This window comes from Harpegnathos saltator, unplaced genomic scaffold, assembly GCF_003227715.2.
Source record: "Harpegnathos saltator strain DR-91 unplaced genomic scaffold, Hsal_v8.6 scaffold254, whole genome shotgun sequence".
Lineage (NCBI taxonomy): Eukaryota > Metazoa > Arthropoda > Insecta > Hymenoptera > Formicidae > Harpegnathos > Harpegnathos saltator.
The window spans coordinates 254,463-276,025 of record NW_020230044.1 but is presented as its reverse complement, the minus strand read 5'-3'; the positions used below and the strand labels follow the sequence as shown (position 1 = coordinate 276,025).

Here is a 21,563-nt window from a genome sequence, read left to right as displayed (position 1 = left end):
TCTAACGCGGTGTCTACGCGTCCTCGTAGCTCTTGCGTCAGGATGCGTCTCGCAGCGAGTGCATGCGTCATGCGAGCGATCTTTTCACGCTCGGAGAGAGAGAGAGAGAGAGAGAGAGAGAGAAAGAGAGAAAGAAAGAGAGAGAGAGAGAGAGAGAGAGAGAGAGAGAGAGAGAGAGAGAGAGAGAGAGAGAGAAAGAGAGAGAGAGAGAGAGAGAGAGAGACAGTCTTTGCGTCAAGCATCAGAGCGGTGAATGAACAGCTCGAATGAACAAACGTGGAAATGAAAAAATTAAAAACTCCCTTTTTTATTAACGTTAAATACAAACGCAGCAGTACGCGTGCAAACAAATTTACATGTCAGCCGTGCTCCACTTGTAGGCTTCTTCCTGCCGCGCCACCTTCGAATTCTGCGCCTCGAACCACGTCTTCTCGTATCCGTTACTCCTGTCGACACCGTCCCACCGATGACCAGGTTTGATACCGAACCGATTTGGCGCGAATGAACCTTGATACTTTGGCGGATCTGTAATGAACATTATCTCGTATAATAGCTTTCCTGCGGTTCCTCCGGAACAAAAGTGCTTGCCCTTGGACGACTCTGTGTCACTCTGCGGATGGAGTAAATACGCACCTGCCCTTCCTTTCCCTTCCTTTGTTCGTTTCTCCTTGATATACGCCAACATTGGATCGCCCTCTCTTTCCTGTTCCCTCAATTGTTTGTCCAGATCCGCATCGTCCGCGTACCTCGCTAAAGGTTTGTTCATCTCGTGCAGGTCGCTTTTCAATTGTTCCTCGCGATCTTCCACTTGTTTCAAGCTGGAACACGCGCGCGCGTGCACACGCAAACACACACGAGACAGTGTTACGTGTATACTTTATCACGATTGTAAAAGCCGCACGAAAGATGATGACACGAGAATTTTACATTAAAAAGGCAAGGATTACGATAAGGACGATAAGGAGAGAAGAAATCGCTCACCCTTTGCCCCATTTCGTGTACTTCTCGTTCATCTCCCGTTGCTGAGCTTCCCGTTGACGCTCTTCCGCCGCTTCCGCCTCGAAATTGCGTTTCCTCCCGCTTTTGTCGCGCACAACCGCTGCTTGTCCGACTCCGCTCACCGACTTGCTCAGCTGAGACAATTTTCATCCTTATTTTTATCGCCTCCGCGAGCGAGCGAGCGAGTAGCTGCTACTCTCAAAAATATATATAATACGCTGCGTTAGAACGAATATTACTCTGCTAAATTGTTCCGCTTCCCGTCGTTTGTGAGCCTCGGTCTCCTCCCGTAACGCCTTCGCGTCTTGCAGTCCTGCGGTCTTCCCGTCCAGCGTCTTTGTCATTCTACCGTCGCGATCTTTTGAGTATTTCGCGTGACTGCGCTCTGCGGAGTCTACCTGGTCGTCCCAACGCGAGCTTCTCTTCCTTTTGCCGGTGTCGTCTGCGTGCGAAAAACGAGATTTACGATCTCGGTCTTCGTGCTCCCTCTCGTGTTTATCCTTGCTCGATCTGCTCGGGAGAAATCGGGGGGTATCGCCTTTATACGCGCGTCCATACAAACATAACAACAAACATAACAAAATAAATGCAATAATAATTCCCCGCTCGGAATTGTCGACGAAGTTATCGTCGTAGACGTTTACCTCGACACATCTTGTTTGCTGTATCTGGACGAGTGCTTGCTGGAGTAATCGTGACCTCGATCGCCGCTTCTACGCGAACTGGAATGTGGCGAATTGTCGCTACGGGGTCGGTACTCCTTGCGCCGAGATGCGCTTAAATCCGAGTCATTGTTCCTCCTGTTCCTTCTGCTCTCATATAAATCCTGGGTATCTGGCTTCTGTTTGCGCGGTCTAGGTGGACTAAAGTCCGAAGAATCACTGTCTCGATTACCTGAGATTACATGACAATTTCGTCCGCGAGTCGCAGTCGTCGATTGTTTCGTGCTTCTTCTGGATGGGCTCAAGTCTGAATGGTTGTCTTTAGGTGGTTGTCTAGGCGGACTCAGGTCGCTGTCGTTATTTCGAGATTGTCTGGACGAACTCAAGTCCGAGTCGTAATTTCTAGGTCGCCTGGTGGGTGGGCTTAAATTCGAGTCATCATCGTCTCTCTGTCTGTGTGGACTTAAATCTAAGCGCTTATTCCTAGAGTGTCTTGTCCTGGGTGGGCTCGGATCGACATCGTCGTTCTCGTCTGCTTCAGCATTTGTTTCGGTGATGCGACTTTGCTTCTCCGCGTTGATAGCACGGCTGCTGATAGTCAGGTCTCCTTCTTCGTTCTCGGTTACGATCTTCCATCTCCTTTTGTCTGAAAAATCAACTGGCCCACGCTCGTCGACTATGCCAGCGATCTGAGGAGCATCCTCGCCCACTAGAAGGATATCAAATTCATCTTCTTGGAGAGGTCTCATGTTCATCAAGTCGATGTCATCGTCTATAATTTTTACTCTGGAAAAAACATATCCAACCGCCTCCTCATAATATTTGATAAAGGCAGAAAGTTTTGGTCGTATGTAAGCGAAAACAAGATATAAGCTTAATGTTTGCAATGTCAGGATTAAAATTTGAAAGCTTTGCCCCCCCCCCCAAAGCATGATATTTGGACTCGACTTAAAATTTTGAAATTTGAACGTTGTCCGATTTCTTTCTTTTCCCTTCTCTCCTACATTATGTGTTTTCTAAAAGTTAATCCATTTTTGTTAATTAACATTTGTTAATTAACCATTTTTGTAAATTAACAAATTCAAAGAAGCTCGAGCGTTGTTAATGCATTACATATCGACTGTTTATTGTTTCGACAACGAGAATGACTAAAGATGCCGCCCCACGTGTTGCGTTCCTAAATATCACTGTGTGGTGCGACATAACCTATCTTAACTCGCCAACACAAGGTAATAATAGTCGATGGGAACTATAAAATATGCGTCGATGCTTACGTTTTCGAGCCCACTTTGTGTTTCTTCTTCTTCTTCTTCTTCATCTTCTTCTTTTTATCGCCGTCACCGTCGCCGTGAGATATGTATTTCTTCAAGTACTCCTTCTGATCAATCGTTTTGTTTTCCATCGTTTTAGAGCTCCGAGCCACAAGCACACGCAAGCTGATGTATCGTTGCTCGCGTCACATTTATACCGAGATAGATTCAACCACGCTTCCGTATATCGATGACAGAATGGACAGAAAGAACAAGATCGTCCACCACCGATCGACACACTCACAGCTCGCTCGCTCGTCACTACACACCGCTCCACTTGCGAGAGGAATCGATAACTTGCGGCTGCTGCCGCTACGGGGCGCTGATAATATCATCGGCACGGCCTCGTGCCTCTACATTTCTCATTATCATAGGCGTTGCTATCTTTGAGCAACAAGCTTTTGTATTTCAAAAATATACTTTTACAGCCCGTAACATAATTTACATACCACCACCAGTGTGTGTATTCATTCATTCATTCAGCATGAAATGTAGATAAAAACCTTTCCACCTGTAGTCATCATTCCAGTCATCGTATATCCCCATCGTACGAAAGTAAATTTGGAAAAGTTATACGGTTACTATACTCCTACGATACTCGTCGTCGTCGGAGTAAACGCGCCTTCGACGACGAGTATTCGTAAACATAGAATTCTTCGTTTTTGTTCGATAAACTTTGGCTAACCGCTACCGCGATAGCGACAACAATGTAGCGCGTGAGCGATTGAAACCATGGAATGCCAAAAACAGCAACTAGTCGACTAGACCGCTGCCATTGGCCAAGTATCGGGTAGAAAGGTAGGTAGGTAGGTAGGTAGGTGAGAGAGACCAGGTGAGGGACCGGACGATTGGAGGTGGAAGTGACGCGACCAGACAGGTAGGGAGCGAAAGTGAGCGCGCCTCCAAGAATGGGCAAGAGAGAACGCACTCCTGCGAAGCGAAGGTGACGATAGGATCCGCGCGTATCGTGCGTGTCGATGCGCGCATCTCAGCGTCCTGCCTTCGGTCCTACGTCCGACGATATATCGCGCGACAAGTGCGCGAGGTGAGAACGCACGCCGCGCGGTGATCGCGCACATTCACATCTCGACTGCGCGAAAATGTGCTGAGCTCTCGCCGCTACATCCTGGACGCGCAACGTGTATGACGTGCTGATACACCAACGATTCGCCAACGCGCAGCGGAGGCCGTGCGGAAGATAAGGAGAGAGGGAGAGAGAGAGAGAGAGAGAGAGAGAGAGAGAGAGAGAGAGAGAGACGATGCGTGCCGTGTTACGGACGACGTCCTAACGCAACACGCGAGTCCTCGCGATTCTCGGCGGTTCACGAGGTAGCGGATGGAAGAGGAAGGTTGTTACCACGGCTCGATGTGTATTCAGTGAGCGTGAAGCCGCGCACGGATCGTCGTTCGTCGTTCTTCGGCGTTACAGCGAAAATTCGTCCTCGTCCTTGTTAACGACACGGCAGGATGACGAGGAAACTGAGCAAGTTCCTGATACTCTTCGACAATACGAATCTATTGTATTTTCCCGGCCACTTCTTATCCGGTCGGGTTCTCATCGAGCTGGACGATGAGGCTTAGTAAGTAACGGATATTTACCAACAGATCGGCAAAATCGGCGAGAGAATTTGCGCTTGAGAGAGAAGAGAAAGAACAAAAAGAAACAAACACGGGAAGTAAGAATCGTCGAATTTATTTTGCACAATAGTATAGAGAGACGGAGAAAATCTCTCTCTCTCTCTCTCTCTCCTCTCTCTCTCTCTCTCTCACTCATTCACTCACTCACTCACTCACTCACTCACTCACTCACTCACTCACTCATTCACTCACTCACTCATCAAGGTGTCAAATAATATCTATACGCGGCTCGCGTCGGTCGAGTGCGTAACGCACGAATGATTATTAATATGGGATAACATGTTACCGTAGCGTCTCGGGACTGCATTTCCATGTTGTGGGCGAAGGAGTGGTTCGGATACGCAGTCAACGCGCCGAGAGGGTTTACGACAAAGAGAATTACATCGATTTTCGCATGAGGCTGCTGGGCGAACCAGGTGAGACACTCTTTGGGCTACATATCCATTTCTTTTTTTCGTTGAATTGAGAGACACGCGCGAAAAGTTAATAAAGTTATATGCTACGAGTAGAGAGCTTACGAGAAGAAAGAGCTTGTCCGTTGTTTCTCTTCCCTTTTCCTAGTTTGCGCACTAATGACGGGAGGGAGAGAAACGGGACACTTACCGATTTAATGTTGATATGAATGTTCGTCGCTAATGACGACGACGCGAATTCGCAACAGGCGAAGGACCGTCGCTGCTGTCCCCGGGAATACACAGCTTCCCGTTCAAATTGGGCTTACCATTGGGTCTACCGTCCACCTTCCTCGGAAAGCACGGATGGGTGCAGTATTACTGCAAAGCGGCTCTCCGGGAGCCGGGCGGGCTCACGCACAAAAATCAACAGGTTTTCATCGTCATGAACCCGATCGACTTGAACCTGGAACCTCCGATATTAGCGGTGAGGTTACGCCAAGCGTTACTACTCCTACTACTAACCGACGATGACACTGTGACTCGTCTGTCTGTAAATCGATCGGTGTCAGCCGTCCTACCTTAAAATGTCACGCTAATCGCGCTGATCGTCGCGACTACGTCCTCCGGGCTCCCCCTCTCTCTCTCTCTTCCAATCGTGATTGATTTTCGGCCCTGACCAAAGCCGATCAAGAAAACAGCGGCGAAATTGCGAAAGAAATCAGCGCGCGGACGGGTAAATTTCGAGGAGTTGATCCGCCGTTGAAGAAAGTGTTTCGCTTGCTCGCGCGCGCACACACACACACACATACGCGCGCGCGCGCGCGATTAAGGAGAACAACCTGCTGCACCTGATGTGTGCATTACCATAACCCAAGTTACCTAAATAGTGGTCATCGACCTAACCCGTGCGAAAGCGTTGCAAATATCTCTCGACGCGAGGCTGAGAATTTGAAATAAATCGTGCGTCGCGAAGTATCCGCCGCGATAGAGAGATTTAAACGATAAAAATAAAAAGAGAGAGAGAGAGAGAGAGAGAGAGAGAGAGAGAGAGAGAGAGAGAGAGAGAGAACGAAGCGTTCTCTGTTAGCATACGATTCATATTGTACCCAGTGACAACGTAACGTAATGATGAGCACTCGTCCGCGCACTGGGCAAATGCCGTGACAAAGGCGTGACATGTATCCGTATTGGCAACGCATTGGCATTCTTGGAAAATTCTCACGTAGGCGCAAATACACACACACACACACACACACACACACACACACACACACACCTCTGCTGTCCTCTGTTGTTCCGCGAACCTCGAAGAATAATCGTAAGCGCTCTCCGACAACTCTCGATGACACATCGTGTTTAATTTCATCTAACCTCCGCAATCCGCGAGACAGATCGCGGGATCCGCGTCTATCGATCAATATAAATCAATATAAATCGAGCCACTTTTGCCACAACAAACAGCAACCTGCGAGACAAGAGATCGAGCAACGCGTTGGTGTCTCTTGCGTCTCGGGTGGGCCGGTATTCTGCAGAGTGAGTTTGGATCGAGGTGGATATGTACCCGGGGAAACGATCGGCATTTCCGCGACCGTCAGCAATCGCAGCAAGGTACGCTATATAATTAAGCACGTTGCGCGGTGGCGCCGACACGCCTCTCCACGCGCAGAATTTTTCTCGATGACATCAGCGGTCGTTGAGACATCGAGAGACATTACGAAATATAAGCGACTCTCTCTCTCGAGTTGGCTCGAATTGACAGGTGACGATGAAGTCTACCAAAGCGTCCCTCACCGAGACGATACAATACTTGTGCCGGGGTAAAGTACTCGCGAGCGAGACGCGCGAGCTGGCTAGTGTGTCGAGGGGAAAAATTCGGCCGGGCGAGGGCGAGGAATGGCTAAACGAGCAAATGTACGTGCCTCCTCTGCCGCCGACTAATCTGCGGGGATGCCACTTGATCAACGTTCTTTACCACGTTTACGTGAGTGTTGACCAAAATCTTACGTAATGTATATACATATAGTAGATACTTTTCGTTTACTCGCCGAGCTCCTCCCTGACTCTTGAATTCGCCGCTTGGGTTCGCTTGGCAAGGTATATTCACGACTTGTCGTAGTTCGTCATAAGCCCGAAGAGTCTGGACAAAGAGATCAAGTTGCAAATACCGATCGTACTGGCCACGTACCCGCTACGACCAGAGGGTGCACCGGCAGGTACGGCGCCGTCCAAACGAGGCGCTCATTATCCGTCGACGCTACCCATCTTCCGACCATGGCTCGACGATAAAGCTTTCGAGATACAAGAGTAACGAACGCTCAAACTGATATCGAAACTGGTGCGATTCTAGATATCTCTGGGTGCTAAAGAAACATGAATGAGGTACAATGAACGTCTTGACGACGAATGCGTCGCACACACGACGTCGTGTCGCCGCACGATGTTGATTCCGCGTCAATTATCTTCCTGGACAAATATGTGTGTATGTGTATGTACAAATTGTATGATAATGTTGTGTAAAATAACGCTCACGATGACACATCTACGTTAAAAATATGCGTAAAATAAATGATGTAACAATAAGGAGAATGGATAAGATGTACCGACGCAGGAGAAAATTATGTGGATAACTTGGGGGGGGGGGATAACTTGTACAGGAAGAAGACTAATAGAGACAGAGGGAGAAACTTTATCTTTTATATTATGAAAAAAGGAAAATTCACACATTCAGTTTTGCATTTCTATCTTCAACTTCTCCAGTACTTGATCCGTCGTAATTCCCGTTACTGTAACAACCTTCTGCCGGCTTCGGGATCCCTGAAAGAGAGAGAGAGAGAGAGAGAGTGGAGTAGCGAATATAAGTCGTCGAGATAAACAAATTAATCGTGTGGAATTGTTAGTTGAATGAAAAACCAACCCGGTCCAAGGACACGTGAGATTTTCTCAGTCCAAAAATCGAAGCTAAATATTTGACCAGTTCGGCGTTCGCTTCTCCTTCCGTTGGTGGTGCAGATATCGCAACGCCTACCCCTTCGTTGGTAATATCTGCGGATATTGAGATTCAATTTTACAATTCAATGTTACAATTTTGTCCGCTCAGAGGAGCGCAATTTCATTTCGTCTTTCTTTAATGAAATCAAGGACTCGTGATCGTACAAAGACAGAAGTATAATATTTTTGTCGAGAGATATTTCCTATTACCGGTTATATTGTTACACTTTGCGCCCGGTTTAGCTTGAATTTTAATCGTTACATTTCCATCTTTATCGTAAAGCACCGGATTGCCTGTGGATTGGTTCTGCGAACAATATATTTGCAAATTAGCTATTTTAGCCCTCAACAAGCCTGGAACATTACAGCCTTTGCTATCATCATAGCATTTAATAGTATAAGATTCAGGTTTGGTGGGTCGGTTTCAAAACTGGGATTCAATCATTTGTTTTGGGCGCAATTCGGAGCGCAACGGATGCCCGATGAGAAAGATTAGTTTCCAGGAATTTTTTCCGACACAAATTCCCTCGTCGTATCCCACCCCCCACATCGGCTACATTCCAAACTGCGGCCCAAACACAGAGGTTTTCGCATCCGAATTCCGAAACTTCGAACTTGCTTTCGAAGAATATACCCAGACAGCACCGGACATCCAATGGATGTACGTCTCACGTCCAATTTATGTCCGTATGTTCGATTTACGTTCGTGGACACAAATTGGACGTAACAAGGATGTCCTTGTTTGGACATCGGACCTGTAGGACGTCCGATATACGGACGTCTTATGTCCGAAGTTGTGTGACAAACGTACGTACCATGGACATCTTTTTGTAAAAAAAAAAAAAATGGACATCCGTGTGTGCTATCTGGGTGATTGCGATACAACTATTCTTATATTTAATGAAATTATCACTTGGAAATAAAGTCATCCAATTTGCTGCTTGGAAATAAAAATAGGAGTTTGCATAACTCGTCGTTATTGAGCTACGACGCTGCGGCTTTGATTTTTTCTTTTTTTTTTTTTCTTTTTTTTTTGGTGAAAGACTGTGCAGCCGACTTGTGGCGGATTCGGTATGGAATCGTCGCATAAGAGTGAGAACAGAAAGCTTTTTTCGGTGAGTTTCGGAACACATTTAGTGACCAGTGAGAAAATTTCCTATTGGGTCGCGTTGCGAAACTCATCGTGCTCGAAACCCCCTCTATGTTTCTTTGTTCCCGACTGTACTATCGCACAACAACAATCGTTAACAAATTTTAATGACGAACAAATCTAACAATGTTGATTAAAAAGGAAAAAAGAACCGACGTAAAGTCTATAGCTGCGATTGATGAAAGAATCGAAAAGACAATCGATCCTACAACTATAAATGAGAATCGGACTTCGATTGATCGTTCGAACGTTACATCTCCGTGTGGCTAGCCAATTGTGTGACCTCCAACACAGAGTGCGAGGAATTGTCAGTCACATACGATAGAAAATGTTGTATTATTTTCGTGATAGGTGATTGAATGTTCTGTGTAGGCAGAGGGAATCGGGGTAAGTTCAATGTGCGCAAACCATCACTTACGTCAGTAGCGGTCGCCTTTCGCGTCTTCTCGTTTTTCGTGGACCGTTGTCTTGACATTTCACGCGTGGATATTAAATGCCTGCAGCTGTTTGTGAGCCTCGTAAGCATATGTTTTCCGATGCACCTTGTTGTCTCGTTTCGTCGTCTGTCGAACGGTATATGTAACACGTGCAATTTTACAGACGTTTATGGACTTTGGGATATTGCGGGTTATTTGTCGGTTCTCTCTAACCTGACCAACATCCTTCGCGTTAACCAATTATTTCGCGCATGCGTGATTAACTGGCTGGCATAACACACAGTGGCATGCACACTTACCCGCTATTTTTAAACGTACACGAGCACACGTTGTGATGCGTGTAGTACTTTAGAATTTAATGTTTCATATATACATAACACTATACGGAACGCTCTATTCACTGGTCAACTCTATTCTCAAGGTCAACATGCCGAAAAAAATTGTGGGCGAGAATAGCAAGGCGGTGGCCGCCCGTGCTAGAAAAGCAGCGGCCAAAGAAGCCGAAACTATAAAGAAAGCACTGGAAGCTGAAGACAGAGCTTGGCAAGATGACGACAAACAGCTATTAAAAAAGAAGCAAAAACAAGTATGTAGTAGGACTTCGTGTCATGTTGGTTTGGTGAGGAACAAGTGTTGGTGTTTCCAATGAAGAAGGTACAATACACGTCTATTTTCCTACGCACGCAGGAAGAACTCGAGAAAAAACGCCAACAGCAATTAGAAAAGAAGGCAGAGGCTAAAGCTATGCTTGAGGAAGAAATGGCGAATATAAAAGTCGGCGGTAAACAACCAGCGTCCAAAGTCACAAGGGCTGAGATTGTCGCCATCACTGAGAAACGAAATCTGGTAGCTATGAAGAGAAAGGATGAAGAGAAACCAATCGAAGAGAACCTGAACAGAGTAATTCTGGAGGGTGAAACGGCTCACGGTATAGACGAAGCCTTATCCGTCTTGAGGTAATTTCAGAAAACGTCAAACCACGAAGCACAGAGAGAGAGAGAGAGCGAGAGAGAGAGAGAGAGAGACAGAGAGAGAGAGAAAGAGAGAGAGAGAGAGACAGAGAGAGAGAGAGAGAGAATGAATGAATATCAAGCTCGAGATGCCATGTGTGTGCGCGGCGTTGTATAGATTTAATTTTTGTTTCCTTTTTTCTTCTAAATTTTTTCCTCGGTTTTTTTCAGTATAAAAGATCCCGAAGCCGATCGACACCCGGAAAAACGGATGAAGGCCGCATACGCCAACTTTGAGGAGAGAATGATGCCTGTGATTAAAGAACAAAATCCTACCTTGAGATTGAGTCAACTGAAGCAGATTCTTAGGAAAGAATGGATGAAGTCGGCTGAGAATCCACTCAATCAAAAGTTGAAACAGTAAATGAATGTGTAATGACAACTTTATAAACGTACTCAAATATCTATCTGGGAATTTGATATGTATTCAGATAGGAGATCGACTGATTTATTTACTTCTCGATGTTTCGGTTAAATAATAATTGTCGCAACGACGCGATGAACTGTATACACACACTTTTATTGATAAAACGAATAACTTATATTAAAAATATATTTGACATACGCGTATTATGGATGGATGATATGAGAAATGGATATATATATATACACATACATATCCACAAACGATCTTTGGTCAAATCTGTATTTTGTTTCATAGCCTCTATGCGATATTTGCGAGATCACTTTGAATAACTCTCGGCCGAAACCTGTCGTTGTGCCAGGCATGTTTTGCACAAAAACGAGATGTTTTACGAAAAAGCATCTAATTTAAATGGAAAGACAGTGTCGAAGATGCCATTCATTGGTACAATTCGTTGGCACTGTGTAGTCGGCATCGGCAATTCCAAACTACGTATACTTGTAAAAATTGATAATTAAAAACTGCAAATAGATTTAAAAATACATATAAAAGTTATTTCAAGTGATCGGAACAAATAGGACATCTTGTATTTATTCAATCTGTACATCTTGGCACATTTATGAGGCCGCGCTCTATGCGCTCTATGCACAAGTTTCTCTTATTAATTTACCTTACCGTTCTATCGAACCGAGAACCTTTCTCCGAAAGGTCTTAAAACGAATAGCTCGTCTCCTCTTCAAACTTGGATACACGAAAGTTTCATATCATACCATAATTAATTAATAATTGGTCCGTGCAATTGGTCGGTTCAGTCGGTATAATCTTTTGATATGATAGAGCTTCTTAGGCGATTATACTCCTATGTTCGAATTATCTAGTTTAAAACTATGCGATATCAGTGTTGCCACTTTTTGTTTTTCCACAAATCTATAAAACAATGTATCATATGATTCAGCTGCTGAGGACACTCTGTCATAGGGCTATGACCAGCCATTGGAATAGCTTCGAGGAAAGCCTTCATCATCGTCTGAAAAGTGTAAAACAAACGATGATTGAATCGTATATGATTTTTAAAAAGAAGCAAATAATTAATACATGCGACAAATTTCTACACCACTAAGTGTTTGTTTGTGTAATTATTTTATTTGCTTCTCTCTTCTCTCTCTCTCTCTCTCTCTCTCTCTCTCTCTCTCTCTCTCCCTCCCTCCCTCCCTCCCTCCCTCCCTCCCTCCCTCCCTCCCTCCCTCCCTCCCTCCCTCCCTCCCTCCCTCCCTCCTTCCCTCTTTCGCATACGTCGATCGAATAAGAACGCAAACTTACCCTTTCCATTTGACACTCTTGTACCAAAGACACCTTGTTGTCTCTCAGTCCATGCACCAAAAGTGTGGGCGTGCATATCCTCCTGTGAAAAACATAGTCACCCTCCGGCCATATCATACCGTCCAATACATATTTCATATGCGAAGGCCACTGTTCCATCGACTCTTGACCGCAATAAGGGTGTTGCCGTCCTCGTGCGGAATACAGAATATCTCGGTGAAGACCGCACATTAAAAGAGGCGCGAGGATCGCCCTGAGACAGCAGTGTCCAGCGCTTTCTGTACTCGGCGGGGCCAACGGGGTTGGCCCACCGCCTGAAATCAGCACGAGCTGATGGACATTGCTGTCGTACTTGTAAGCCAAGGCCGTGGCGAAGCTGCACCTGCAATGGGAATTTTAAAGATACCATTCACCGGGGGGGGGGAGAGGGGGGCGTCGATTTCGCGCGAACGGAAGACGAGTCCTTTTCGCCTTTTGACCTTTTGAATTTGTAGGAAACCTTTTTTTCACCCACCCATCCGGCGGGGGGGGTCGGATCTTCGACTCACCCGTAATTGTGCGCTACCAAGACACACTTCTCGCCAGGCTTGAAAGCGTAATGATGCAAAACAGCGTCCAGATCCTTGAGCAGCTTGCCAAAGTGATAATCTCGCGATCGACCGGGCGCCGAGCTCATACCGTGTCCGAGCATGTCGGGAGCTATGCAGGGATAACCGAGCGACGAAAAATACTGCAGCTGGTGCTCAAAGATCTCGGCCGACGAGCCGAAGCCGTGCAGGAAGACGATTGTCGGCTTCCTGTTCCTTCGAAACGTCACCGAGTCGGGCAGGTCGCGTCGTGTGCTACCTCGCGAGGAGATTCCGTCCAACTCGGACCAGCCTTTCCTGTAATCCCTGAGTTCGATCGGAGAATCGGCCGCTTCGGCAGGGATAGGCAGAGTCTCCTTCAGCTTCGCGCCGAGCTTCGACGGAGCCTCCCCACCGTTCAACGATGGCTCGTGATCGTTGTTCCGGAACTCCAGACGGAGCTTGTCGAAGTCGGTCTGCGCGTTGACTTGATTATTATCTTCCAGCTGCTCCATCGTCTCGGAACCTGCCGAATCGATTACGTGCTCGGCGGTAGTCTCCGCGGTCTCTCGGACTTTCGACCAGGTTTTCGCAGCTCCTTGGTCGGAATCGCTCGAGTGTTCCTCCGCAAGCGAAACCGCCTTCGGCAAAATTTCCTCGGTGCTGTCCTCTCCCGGATTATTCGTCGTGGGGCCTCTGCCCAGTTTCTCATCGATGATTCGTAAAAGCGACTGCTCGAAGCTGGCCTCTTGGTCCGGTTGAAGCTCGATGGTCTCCACGCTGTTGATGCCAGAATCCACGCAGTCCGTTTCGCGCTCCGGCGCGATGTTCTCCGGCGTGATGTGTGCCGGTATTCCGAGGTACAGGTCGGCTGTTTCGTGAAATAAGAAAACGGTGAAGAATCTTGACGAGGAATGACGGAGAGGGATATGGCAAAGGCTATCGCGCGATAGCGACGTCTCGGTCCCGGTTTCGCGTAGATGAGCCGTGCTTACCGTGTTTCTCCGTGGCGCGATCGAGCTCTATGGAAGCCAGTTGGTCCGTCGAGCCAACGAAAGCGGGGTTCACGTAGCCCTCGTTCACCTCGTTCACTTTGGCGAATTGCTTCTTGCCCCCCCGATTTTTGCCACCGCATCGCCACTCCTGCCTCTTGTTGTCGGCTACAGAGAGATCGACATCGACGAAAGATCCGCGTCCGTTTCTCGTGGCCGGTACTTCCTCCTTGGACTCGTCGGGTCGCGACTTGTTCGTAAGAACATCCGTTTGTTGCCAGGCCACTTTGGACTGTCGTACGCCGTTCTTCTCCACTTCGGCCACATGTTTAACCGTGTCGTCGAGTATTTCTTCCAGCAGCGTATTAATGTACCTGATGTAATTCAATTGTGTTGTCGTTAGTTCCCAGCGTCTTTCCAATGATTCGCTCATCACAATCGCACGTACAATCGCGTACGTGAAGATGAACGGGGGCGATGAGATCAAATACGGTGAGGGGGGGGGGGAGCGGCGGCGGCGGCGGCGGCGGGATTCGAATGCAATAGATACATGTTAATTAAAATCGGATTGGTATTAATCGGATTAAATTTCACGCAACGACACGTTACATCCTCTGACACTTCTAAATTACAGATCAAAGTAGATAGATGGGATAGATGGATAGATGGATAGATAGATAGATAGGTAGATAGATAGATAGATAGATAGATAGATAGATAGATAGATAGATAGAATTCGTTGCAGAGTCCGTACCGCTCTAAATCTTTGACGATCTGATGCTTCGCGCTCTGCTCGAACGACCGGTGACGATCAGTCGTCGTCGGTAACGCGTCGGACGTCTGGTAGTCCACGTGGCCGGCCAGCGGGTTGTCCCGCAGCTTTTGCAGATTCACCGAGACCCTCTGCTCCAGCTCCTCCATGTCGCGCGCGTTCTTCTCCGCCTCGCAGAGGCTCGTTCGTATCCGATTGAGTTCGGCGGATATGATGCGCTCCTCGTTGCTGACGGCCAACGCGCCGGCCGACTGGCGAAAGGAACATCTGCAGTTCCCGGACGGATGCGGTCTCCTGGACCAACGCGCGAAGAAATTGTCGTTGATCGACTCGGGTCGATCGATCGTACTCTCGTAATACCAGCCGCTTTTCAGGGTCGGTCGGAGTACGCGCAAGGTGCGTCGCGGCGCCACAATGAAGAAGTCGCAGTCGGGCAGCTCCACTCTACCGGGACTTACTCGATTACGATTCCTCCAGCACTCGAACACTTTGCCGTACCAAGGAGACGCCTCCGTCGGCGGCGGCGGCGGCGGCGACGGCGGCGGCGGCGACGGCGGCGGCGACGACGGCGAAGGGTTCTCTTCTACCTGCGTCGCCATTGTCCCTTCTTGATCCTCCAGTCGGTCGGATCATAAAGACATCACGCGAACCAAACTTGGAGCTCCAGATGCGAGGTACACGTCACGTACTGCTACTGGCGGTGTGCATTTTCCTCGAGTCTCTTATGTCTCTTACGGTTATGACTAACGCCAATGTCAACGACTATGTATAGTCATACACACACGGTGCATATCCCTGCTTTTCTCGACGGCCGCGCTGCATGCCTCCTCTGTAGGCGCGTGTTTCCTCGAACACGCGTCTCGCACGGCCGCGCCGCTGCCTCCTCTTCTCAACGAGTCGAGTTTACTTCTGAAAATGGTCGATGTAAGAAGCGTCCAACATCCCGTGCGTCAACACCGCGGATTACGAGCCGATCGGACGATAGTGTCGGCAGGCGCGATCGAGTATTGTCGAACGTCAGCGCGAAACTGTCCCGAACGCCACTCGATAAACCGCTCGCGGTTTCTTTCGCCTACTCGCCTACGGTATGTTACAGATCGAGCTGTAGGTCGACGAGTTTTTATTGCGCAAAGAGCGACTTTCTCATCACGCAACGCTTTTCCTGCGTTCCACATGCCCGAGCAGCGAGATTTCCCCGCGGAAAAAAGAAACGAAAGCGCGCGCGCGTCGCTTCCTCGCTCGAATGATTCTCGACGGTGGAGGCGCGCGCGCTCCTTCCTCATTACGATATCTATTCCAGATTAATTTTCGGCTCGGTTTTTATCGGATAATAACGAGCCCATTCACTACTCACTTAAGCCCACATGGATGTCTCTCGACGACATGGAGGAATCTGGAGGAGCAGAATACAAACGCGCGAAGATCTCGATTCGCGGCCTACGCAACGGGTTGAATCGATTGCTCGACCGTGCATTCTTTCGCAACGACGTAAGTGCAGCTTATCCAGCAGAACGATCTCTGTATTATAACCGCGGAGCGGCGGAAGAGAGCGCGTTAGGCGCTCTTTTAATTGGATAGTTTCGCCTTTTCACCGGTTACCGAAAGTAACATTCCGCTGGGGGGCTACGGCTCTTACGGCTCTTGTGGATTCGGTGTTTCGACAACTTTTCGGCATTCGTCTCGTAGCGAATGCGTAAACGCGAGTGGAGAAGGGGGGGCACTCCGATCTGACGCGACGGTACTTCGTCGATTCGCTAATCCAGCTAGCAATCGAGCAAATTGCATACATGCGTGGGGGAGGGGGGATCGAGTGAACATTCGCACGCATTCTCCTCGCTCTCGTGCATCTTCGAGAGACGATTGAATACGCAATCGCGCGTTATATTTAAATGAATTTCAGTCTCTCTCTCTCTCTCTCTCTCTCTCTCTCGGCTCGCGGATGAGACTTTTGCGGAACGACGCGCTGTGCACACTCACCTGACTTACTCGGTTGAAAGCCGTGTACGACGTACATAACGCGAGACTGTAACCGCTCACTGTACACGCACTGCTCGGTCGAACAAACAGAGTATCTCACGACGCGCACGACGATGCCGTCGTATGAGTTGAGGTATTGTCGAGATACCGTCGAGATAGCGACGGCACACCGACGACAGCACGACTTGCTCTCTCTCTCTCTCTCTCTCTCTCTCTCTCTCTCTCTCTCTTTCTCTCTGTCTTTCTCTCTCTCTCTCTCTCTCTCTCTGTCTCTCTCCCTTCGCCGCGCTCGCCGATGGAAGTCCTCGCGAAGTTCGGCAAACGCGTCGCAACCACACGTAACGTGCATCCGGGACACAATCGGTCGCGTGTATCGGCCACTATGTTTTCGCCGAGGAGACCGTCAATGACGTGCGCGCTGCTGCCGACGATGATATGATGGTGATGGTGATGATGATGATGATGATGATGGTAATGGTGATGACGATGGTGATGATGATGGTGACGATGATGATGACGACAACGACGATGACGATCCGTCAGGACGCGGGCGTCCATCGGAAGTCGCAGTCGCGCGGACTCGCGTCGAGTGACGATACCGCGGCGGAGCATCGCTCATTTTCTCTCTCTCTCTCTCTCTCTCTCTCTCTCTCTCTCTCTCTCTTTCTCGCTCTCTCGCGCTCTCTCTCTCTCTCTCTCTCTCTCTCTCTCTCTCTCTCTCTGTCTCTGTCTCTCTCTCGCTCTCTCTCTCTCTTTCCCTCTCGTTCCTTCTTTTCGCGACGTGGGCGTCTAGCCGGCAAATTAAGACGGGAAAATTGAGGACGATTGATACTTGAGACACGAAGCACGTCGGCTCAGAGCGGCCATTGTACGTCCCGAGCACACGGATGGCAACGTGCACGAGAAAGAGAGGCGAAACAGAGAGAGAGAGAGAGAGAGAGAGAAAGAGAAAGAGACAGAGACCGGTGGTCCCCCCCCTTCTCATCGGGGGGAAGTTGTTCGTATACAGGGCGTTTAGAAAGTCCGCTGCATCGACCTCGTCTGCGTCCGACTCTGTTTGCTCGGGATGTACCGCTATGAAGCGAATTGTCGTCCGAAGAATACGCGCGCGCTTTCTTCACGAGCGGTATTATTATACGTGGCTTTGACGACCGTAAAGGTGCGTCGTATTTGCATCTAATAAAGGGGTCAAGTAGGCTCAAGAGATTTCGAATCGGCCGTTACCTATTTCGGCATCACCCTTCGACGTCACACACGATCGACTTTTCGGCGTTTCAGCTTCCCCCCCTCCCCCTCACCCATAGCACTAGCGGCCGTAGTAGCGGTATTCGCCATTGAACGGACGGAAGAGAGAAGTCCTTTATAAATCGCGAACATGCGCGTGAAAAAAATGGCTAATGATCTGACCTATTGCAAACAATCGCTCGCGACGGCCGTTTTGAATGACGGACGAGCGACCGAGAGAGAGAGAGAGAGAGAAAGAGAGAGAGAGAGAGAGACCGTGCTAATCATAAAAAGCGCAAAGAGAAAAAAATGAAAAACGGAGCGGCTGAAAGGGGTCGCGTCGATACGGAGGTTCCCGCGATCGTCCGTCTTGGGAAAAAATGCAAACGTAAACTAGCATTCTAGAGAGCTGTATTCAATTTGCGCGCAACTTTATCGATAAGTATAGCGCAAATAGAGGAGGAAGTGATAGTATTTCGTCATCTATAATCCAGATTATGATAAGAGCGAGTGTCGTTGACTTGTTCGAGCGGTCTGGCGATCTCATTATTCGATCCGTGCGATACGATGATCGCATGGGTCTCTCCTTTTTTCGTTGAATGCAAAGTTCGCGTTGAATCGCGTCGTAGGTGTCGCGAGCGACAACGCTTTTCCTCAAATTATGTCATTTCGCGCGATCGTAATTGAACGTGCCTCCCCCGAGGCAGCGTCCTTCCGTCCAAATAGGGAAGAGTCACGCGGTAGTGACACATGTCGAATAAATGTATTTGCGGAACAAACGCGCATGAGATAACACTCCAAGTGCCCCGTTACGTCGCGACGAGGAAGAAAGCTGAAAGCAGCGAATGTGGCTTGCGCGCGCGCGCGCGCAGATAAATCGCGCGCAACATGTAGTATTCTTTTATTTCGTCTCGTTGATCTCGTACATCTTGCATCTTGCAACTTTTCATAACAGAAAGTGCCCGACAGAAAGAAAAACTTGCTCGTCAGGCGTTAAGGCGCGAGATCGCATATCGCGAATGCTCTTTCTTTTTTTCTTTTTCTTTTTCTTTTTCTTCCCTCGTCGAAGAGGTCAAAGGGCGGCGAGCGGACGAGATTGACATCGAGGGTAATTACGAGAGAGAGAGAGAGAGAGAGAGAGAGAGAGAGAGAGCCACACGCGTTGGCACACGCGCCTTACCTTACGCGCCGCATCCTCCGTCCTACGCATCCTTCGTGATACGCCATTACACGGCGTTACACGGCGTTACACGGCGTTACACACACCGCGCCGCTTAACTGTGCGCGCATGCACGACCGACCGCGCGGGAGGAGGCTCGGAGGGGCGGGGAGGGACAATTCCGCGGGGCGCCTGTACGCGCGATAAGTAGTGCAAATTTGACGTTGCACTCTCCGTCGCCGTCGAGGGAGAGATAACAATTTACGCGTTAATATATTAGCCGAGCGCGACGTATCTTTACGAGAACGCCCCGGCGCAAACACTCTTGTAACTGAGACGTTTGACAACGCAAACGTCGGGGGTCGTTCACCCGGCCGGTAAGCGGCTTATAGGGTATAAAGGGTTCGGCTGCTCATCCCGCCCGGTTATTTCGTTGAAAATCGCGCGCTATGGAGCTGACGTACTCGCTCGTGCAACTGCTCGCCATCCTGAGTGCGGCGCACGCGTCGGTGGTGCGTCTGAAGGAGACCGAGGCCGCTGGGGGGGTCAGCACCGAGACGGTCAGCGAGGAGCAGCGAAAGATACACCAGGAGTGTCGGAATCCGGACTACAAGAAATATATAATGTGTCTAATGAGGCCGAAGCGACATTATAACCATGCGGATATACTGACGGATAATGGTAGACTATGAGTATATAGTTATTTATAGAGCAATCGAGACAGAGAGAGAGAGAGAGAGAGAGAGAGAGAGAGAGAGAGAGAGAGAGAGTGAGAGAGAGAGAGAGACGTCAGCGCAACTCGTAGCTCGTCGCGAGGGGGGCTTTCGCAAAGCGCGACGGTACCGTTCGCGAAATCCTCCGGTTCGCCGAACGCATTATGCAAGCGCCGCCGACTGTTGCGCGGTCACTCGGTAGTCGGAGACTGTCGCGTTGAATTAAAACCGGGCAATCTTTTATAGCGCGACCAACAGAGCCGCGCACAGTTGCGCAACACGCGCTTCATCATTAGCCGGACCGTTGCAGTTGCGCAACTGCAAGTACGACGAATGGTGTTCGCAACACGGTGCGGCATTTACCGCGGCGCGCGATTAATGATCTCCGATTAAAGATTCGTTGCATGTATCGAATAGAAAGAAGGGGAAACAGAGAGTCCGCGTAGGAAAGAAGAGGAGAAGCTGCGCGTGCGCGCGCTCGCGATTGTAATGTATTATCGCCACTCTACAAGCGACACAACTTTGCAGATCCGGTGCACTGTTTGGAAGCGTGCCTAAAGAAATGCAGCGTGGATCACGACTGCGACAAGAAATGTAGCCATTGCACAAAGAGGACCAAACACCGCCACCAAATCGTCACAGAGTACGAGTTAAATTGCGAGTCGGGAAATTGCTACGGAAGCGACGACTTGAGGGCCACTAACATTACAACGAACATTGATATCAATAATATTATCCACACCTATCCCAACGGTACAGGGCCAGGTACTGGTCCTGGGACTGGTCCCGGGACTGCCACCGGAACTGCCACTGGAACTGAAACCGAAACTGGTACCGGTCCCAAAACTCATCCCGGAACTGGAACTGGAACCGGAACTGGTATCGATATTGGTGTTGGTATCGGTACCGGCACCGGCACCGGCACCGGCGTCGGCACCGGCGCTGGCACTGGTATCGGTATCAATGAAACCGGCACCGCCGGTATCGCCGTGCCATCGATACCTCTGGTGCCTCAGATTTCGATGGTGCCGCAAATTACGTACGGGATAAATCTCGCGGGTGGATGCGTCTTCAGCACGTGGCTTTGCATCCAACAAGGTGGCATGAGGAGAACGCAGGTAAACACAGTATTGCGAGTCGAGCTCGTGATAGCCTGCCTGCCTGCCTGCCTGCCTGCCTACGTATATTAAAGAACAATGAAATTGTAGCCTTCGAATGTGCAGCCTGACTGCTCTGTATGCGGCAATCCTCTTCTGCATCACCGATGCAACGTAACGTTTTGTTACACCGCGACCAGCGTTGGTACGGCTTGCAAGAGCCCGGCCTGCATCGGCGGTGAGTTCGTTGTCGTATCATTAATTCGCTTCACTTGACGAACACTACTGTTTGTCTCGTCATCGTCATCGTCATCGTCATCGTCATCGTCTCGTCATAGCTCGTGCGCTTTTGCTTCTCCATTTGCTCGGATCCGGTAGTCGCGCGCCTTACGAGACACTGTCATCTCATCTTTCTCACATGATTTTAGGTTCCGCCGTTCCGTAAGATTTTCGAATGCATCGCGGAGCAGGCGGAGAAGAAGGATGGAAAAGAGATTATTCGATCGTTGTATGTTTGCTGCACTATAATAATTTGTACACTGAATACACGCAAAGCAGCACCGTTCTCGATGAACAAGCGTTAGTAATCAGCCATAAAACGTAGCGCTAGATCCAACACGGAGTGATCCCCCCTACATTTAACTTGCTGAGACAATTATATGTACGATGGTCAGTTTCCTACTAGGGACAGTTTGCAAAATAAAGGCAACGTTGCTACAGGAACCTTGTGCTTCGTGCTCGGCCACGAGCATGTGGATTTTACTTGCAATTACAATTCTCCGGCATCGTA

General features: G+C 48.9%; 6 protein-coding genes across 12 annotated transcripts; 3 read left to right on the top strand and 3 right to left on the bottom strand.

The window, feature by feature from the left end:
* Window positions 1-283: 283 nt before the first annotated feature.
* LOC105187479 (BUD13 homolog) lies at window positions 284-3,223 on the bottom strand. Its single transcript, XM_011148293.3, has 6 exons — window positions 2,936-3,223; window positions 1,644-2,447; window positions 1,239-1,509; window positions 982-1,133; window positions 634-818; window positions 284-525 (listed from the first exon to the last, which is right to left on the bottom strand). Exons 1-6 carry the CDS (start codon window positions 3,061-3,063, stop codon window positions 353-355), a joined length of 1,713 nt encoding a protein of 570 aa, XP_011146595.2. The 5' UTR covers window positions 3,064-3,223; the 3' UTR covers window positions 284-352.
* A 284-nt stretch (window positions 3,224-3,507) lies between these two features.
* On the top strand, window positions 3,508-7,584 carry Vdup1 (arrestin family protein Vdup1). The gene is made up of 6 exons (XM_011148294.3): window positions 3,508-4,551; window positions 4,901-5,025; window positions 5,271-5,488; window positions 6,466-6,612; window positions 6,764-6,985; window positions 7,121-7,584. Exons 1-6 carry the CDS (start codon window positions 4,439-4,441, stop codon window positions 7,310-7,312), a joined length of 1,017 nt encoding a protein of 338 aa, XP_011146596.1. The 5' UTR covers window positions 3,508-4,438; the 3' UTR covers window positions 7,313-7,584.
* On the bottom strand, window positions 7,493-9,744 carry LOC105187482 (UPF0235 protein C15orf40 homolog). Its single transcript, XM_011148297.3, has 4 exons — window positions 9,561-9,744; window positions 8,203-8,299; window positions 7,919-8,046; window positions 7,493-7,818 (listed from the first exon to the last, which is right to left on the bottom strand). Exons 1-4 carry the CDS (start codon window positions 9,666-9,668, stop codon window positions 7,729-7,731), a joined length of 423 nt encoding a protein of 140 aa, XP_011146599.1. The 5' UTR covers window positions 9,669-9,744; the 3' UTR covers window positions 7,493-7,728.
* Window positions 9,316-12,073, top strand: LOC105187481 (coiled-coil domain-containing protein 124). 4 transcript variants are annotated; one of them, XM_025299197.1, is made up of 6 exons: window positions 9,498-9,660; window positions 9,743-9,893; window positions 10,001-10,165; window positions 10,267-10,535; window positions 10,761-10,949; window positions 11,909-12,073. In XM_025299197.1, exons 2-6 carry the CDS (start codon window positions 9,867-9,869, stop codon window positions 11,913-11,915), a joined length of 657 nt encoding a protein of 218 aa, XP_025154982.1. In that variant the 5' UTR covers window positions 9,498-9,660; window positions 9,743-9,866; the 3' UTR covers window positions 11,916-12,073. The 4 variants fall into 4 exon arrangements, with proteins under 4 accessions (XP_019698858.1, XP_025154982.1, XP_019698859.1 ...); XM_019843299.2 differs by lacking the exon at window positions 9,743-9,893 and having other exon boundaries at window positions 9,316-9,529; XM_019843300.2 differs by lacking the exon at window positions 9,743-9,893 and having other exon boundaries at window positions 9,584-9,660.
* Window positions 11,091-17,207, bottom strand: LOC105187499 (uncharacterized). Of its 2 annotated transcripts, none has more exons than XM_011148313.3 (6): window positions 16,581-17,207; window positions 14,586-15,512; window positions 13,835-14,205; window positions 12,822-13,710; window positions 12,274-12,655; window positions 11,091-11,980 (listed from the first exon to the last, which is right to left on the bottom strand). In XM_011148313.3, exons 2-6 carry the CDS (start codon window positions 15,200-15,202, stop codon window positions 11,849-11,851), a joined length of 2,391 nt encoding a protein of 796 aa, XP_011146615.3. In that variant the 5' UTR covers window positions 15,203-15,512; window positions 16,581-17,207; the 3' UTR covers window positions 11,091-11,848. The 2 variants fall into 2 exon arrangements, with proteins under 2 accessions (XP_011146615.3, XP_025154979.1); XM_025299194.1 differs by lacking the exon at window positions 16,581-17,207 and adding an exon at window positions 15,958-15,976.
* Window positions 15,958-21,550, top strand: LOC105187500 (period circadian protein). 3 transcript variants are annotated; one of them, XM_011148315.3, is made up of 4 exons: window positions 19,008-19,644; window positions 20,205-20,794; window positions 20,885-21,011; window positions 21,202-21,550. In XM_011148315.3, the coding sequence occupies exons 1-4, from the start codon at window positions 19,413-19,415 to the stop codon at window positions 21,216-21,218; spliced, it is 966 nt and encodes a 321-aa protein (XP_011146617.1). In that variant the 5' UTR covers window positions 19,008-19,412; the 3' UTR covers window positions 21,219-21,550. The 3 variants fall into 3 exon arrangements, with proteins under 3 accessions (XP_025154981.1, XP_025154980.1, XP_011146617.1); XM_025299196.1 differs by lacking the exons at window positions 19,008-19,644; window positions 20,885-21,011 and adding an exon at window positions 15,958-16,091; XM_025299195.1 differs by lacking the exon at window positions 20,885-21,011 and having other exon boundaries at window positions 19,000-19,644.
* Window positions 21,551-21,563: the final 13 nt, after the last annotated feature.

Bases quoted from the DNA above. Each gene is read 5' to 3' on its own strand.
- LOC105187499 (XM_011148313.3), bottom strand. From the start codon at position 15,202: ATGGCGACGCAGGTAGAAGAGAACCCTTCGCCGTCGTCGCCGCCGCCG. The intron at 14,206-14,585 runs GTACGGACTCTG...GAATTACATCAG, and splicing joins ATCGTCAAAGATTTAGAGCG to GTACATTAATACGCTGCTGG. The intron at 13,711-13,834 runs GTAAGCACGGCT...TTCACGAAACAG, and splicing joins TCGCGCCACGGAGAAACACG to CCGACCTGTACCTCGGAATA.
- LOC105187479 (XM_011148293.3), bottom strand. From the start codon at position 3,063: ATGGAAAACAAAACGATTGATCAGAAGGAGTACTTGAAGAAATACATA. The intron at 819-981 runs GTGAGCGATTTC...CGCGTGTTCCAG, and splicing joins TACACGAAATGGGGCAAAGG to CTTGAAACAAGTGGAAGATC. The intron at 526-633 runs GTGCGTATTTAC...TGTTCATTACAG, and splicing joins GGAAGGGAAAGGAAGGGCAG to ATCCGCCAAAGTATCAAGGT.
- LOC105187500 (XM_025299195.1), top strand. From the start codon at position 19,413: ATGGAGCTGACGTACTCGCTCGTGCAACTGCTCGCCATCCTGAGTGCG. The intron at 19,645-20,204 runs GTAGACTATGAG...ACAACTTTGCAG, and splicing joins GGATATACTGACGGATAATG to ATCCGGTGCACTGTTTGGAA. The intron at 20,795-21,201 runs GTAAACACAGTA...ACATGATTTTAG, and splicing joins GTGGCATGAGGAGAACGCAG to GTTCCGCCGTTCCGTAAGAT.
- LOC105187481 (XM_025299197.1), top strand. From the start codon at position 9,867: ATGCACACTTACCCGCTATTTTTAAAC. The intron at 9,894-10,000 runs GTACACGAGCAC...TCTATTCTCAAG, and splicing joins CTTACCCGCTATTTTTAAAC to GTCAACATGCCGAAAAAAAT. The intron at 10,536-10,760 runs GTAATTTCAGAA...GGTTTTTTTCAG, and splicing joins GAAGCCTTATCCGTCTTGAG to TATAAAAGATCCCGAAGCCG.
- LOC105187482 (XM_011148297.3), bottom strand. From the start codon at position 9,668: ATGCTTACGAGGCTCACAAACAGCTGCAGGCATTTAATATCCACGCGT. The intron at 8,047-8,202 runs GTAATAGGAAAT...CAATATCCGCAG, and splicing joins AAAGTGTAACAATATAACCG to ATATTACCAACGAAGGGGTA. The intron at 7,819-7,918 runs GTTGGTTTTTCA...TCTCTCTTTCAG, and splicing joins CTCACGTGTCCTTGGACCGG to GGATCCCGAAGCCGGCAGAA.
- Vdup1 (XM_011148294.3), top strand. From the start codon at position 4,439: ATGACGAGGAAACTGAGCAAGTTCCTGATACTCTTCGACAATACGAAT. The intron at 6,613-6,763 runs GTACGCTATATA...TCGAATTGACAG, and splicing joins CCGTCAGCAATCGCAGCAAG to GTGACGATGAAGTCTACCAA. The intron at 6,986-7,120 runs GTGAGTGTTGAC...GACTTGTCGTAG, and splicing joins ACGTTCTTTACCACGTTTAC to TTCGTCATAAGCCCGAAGAG.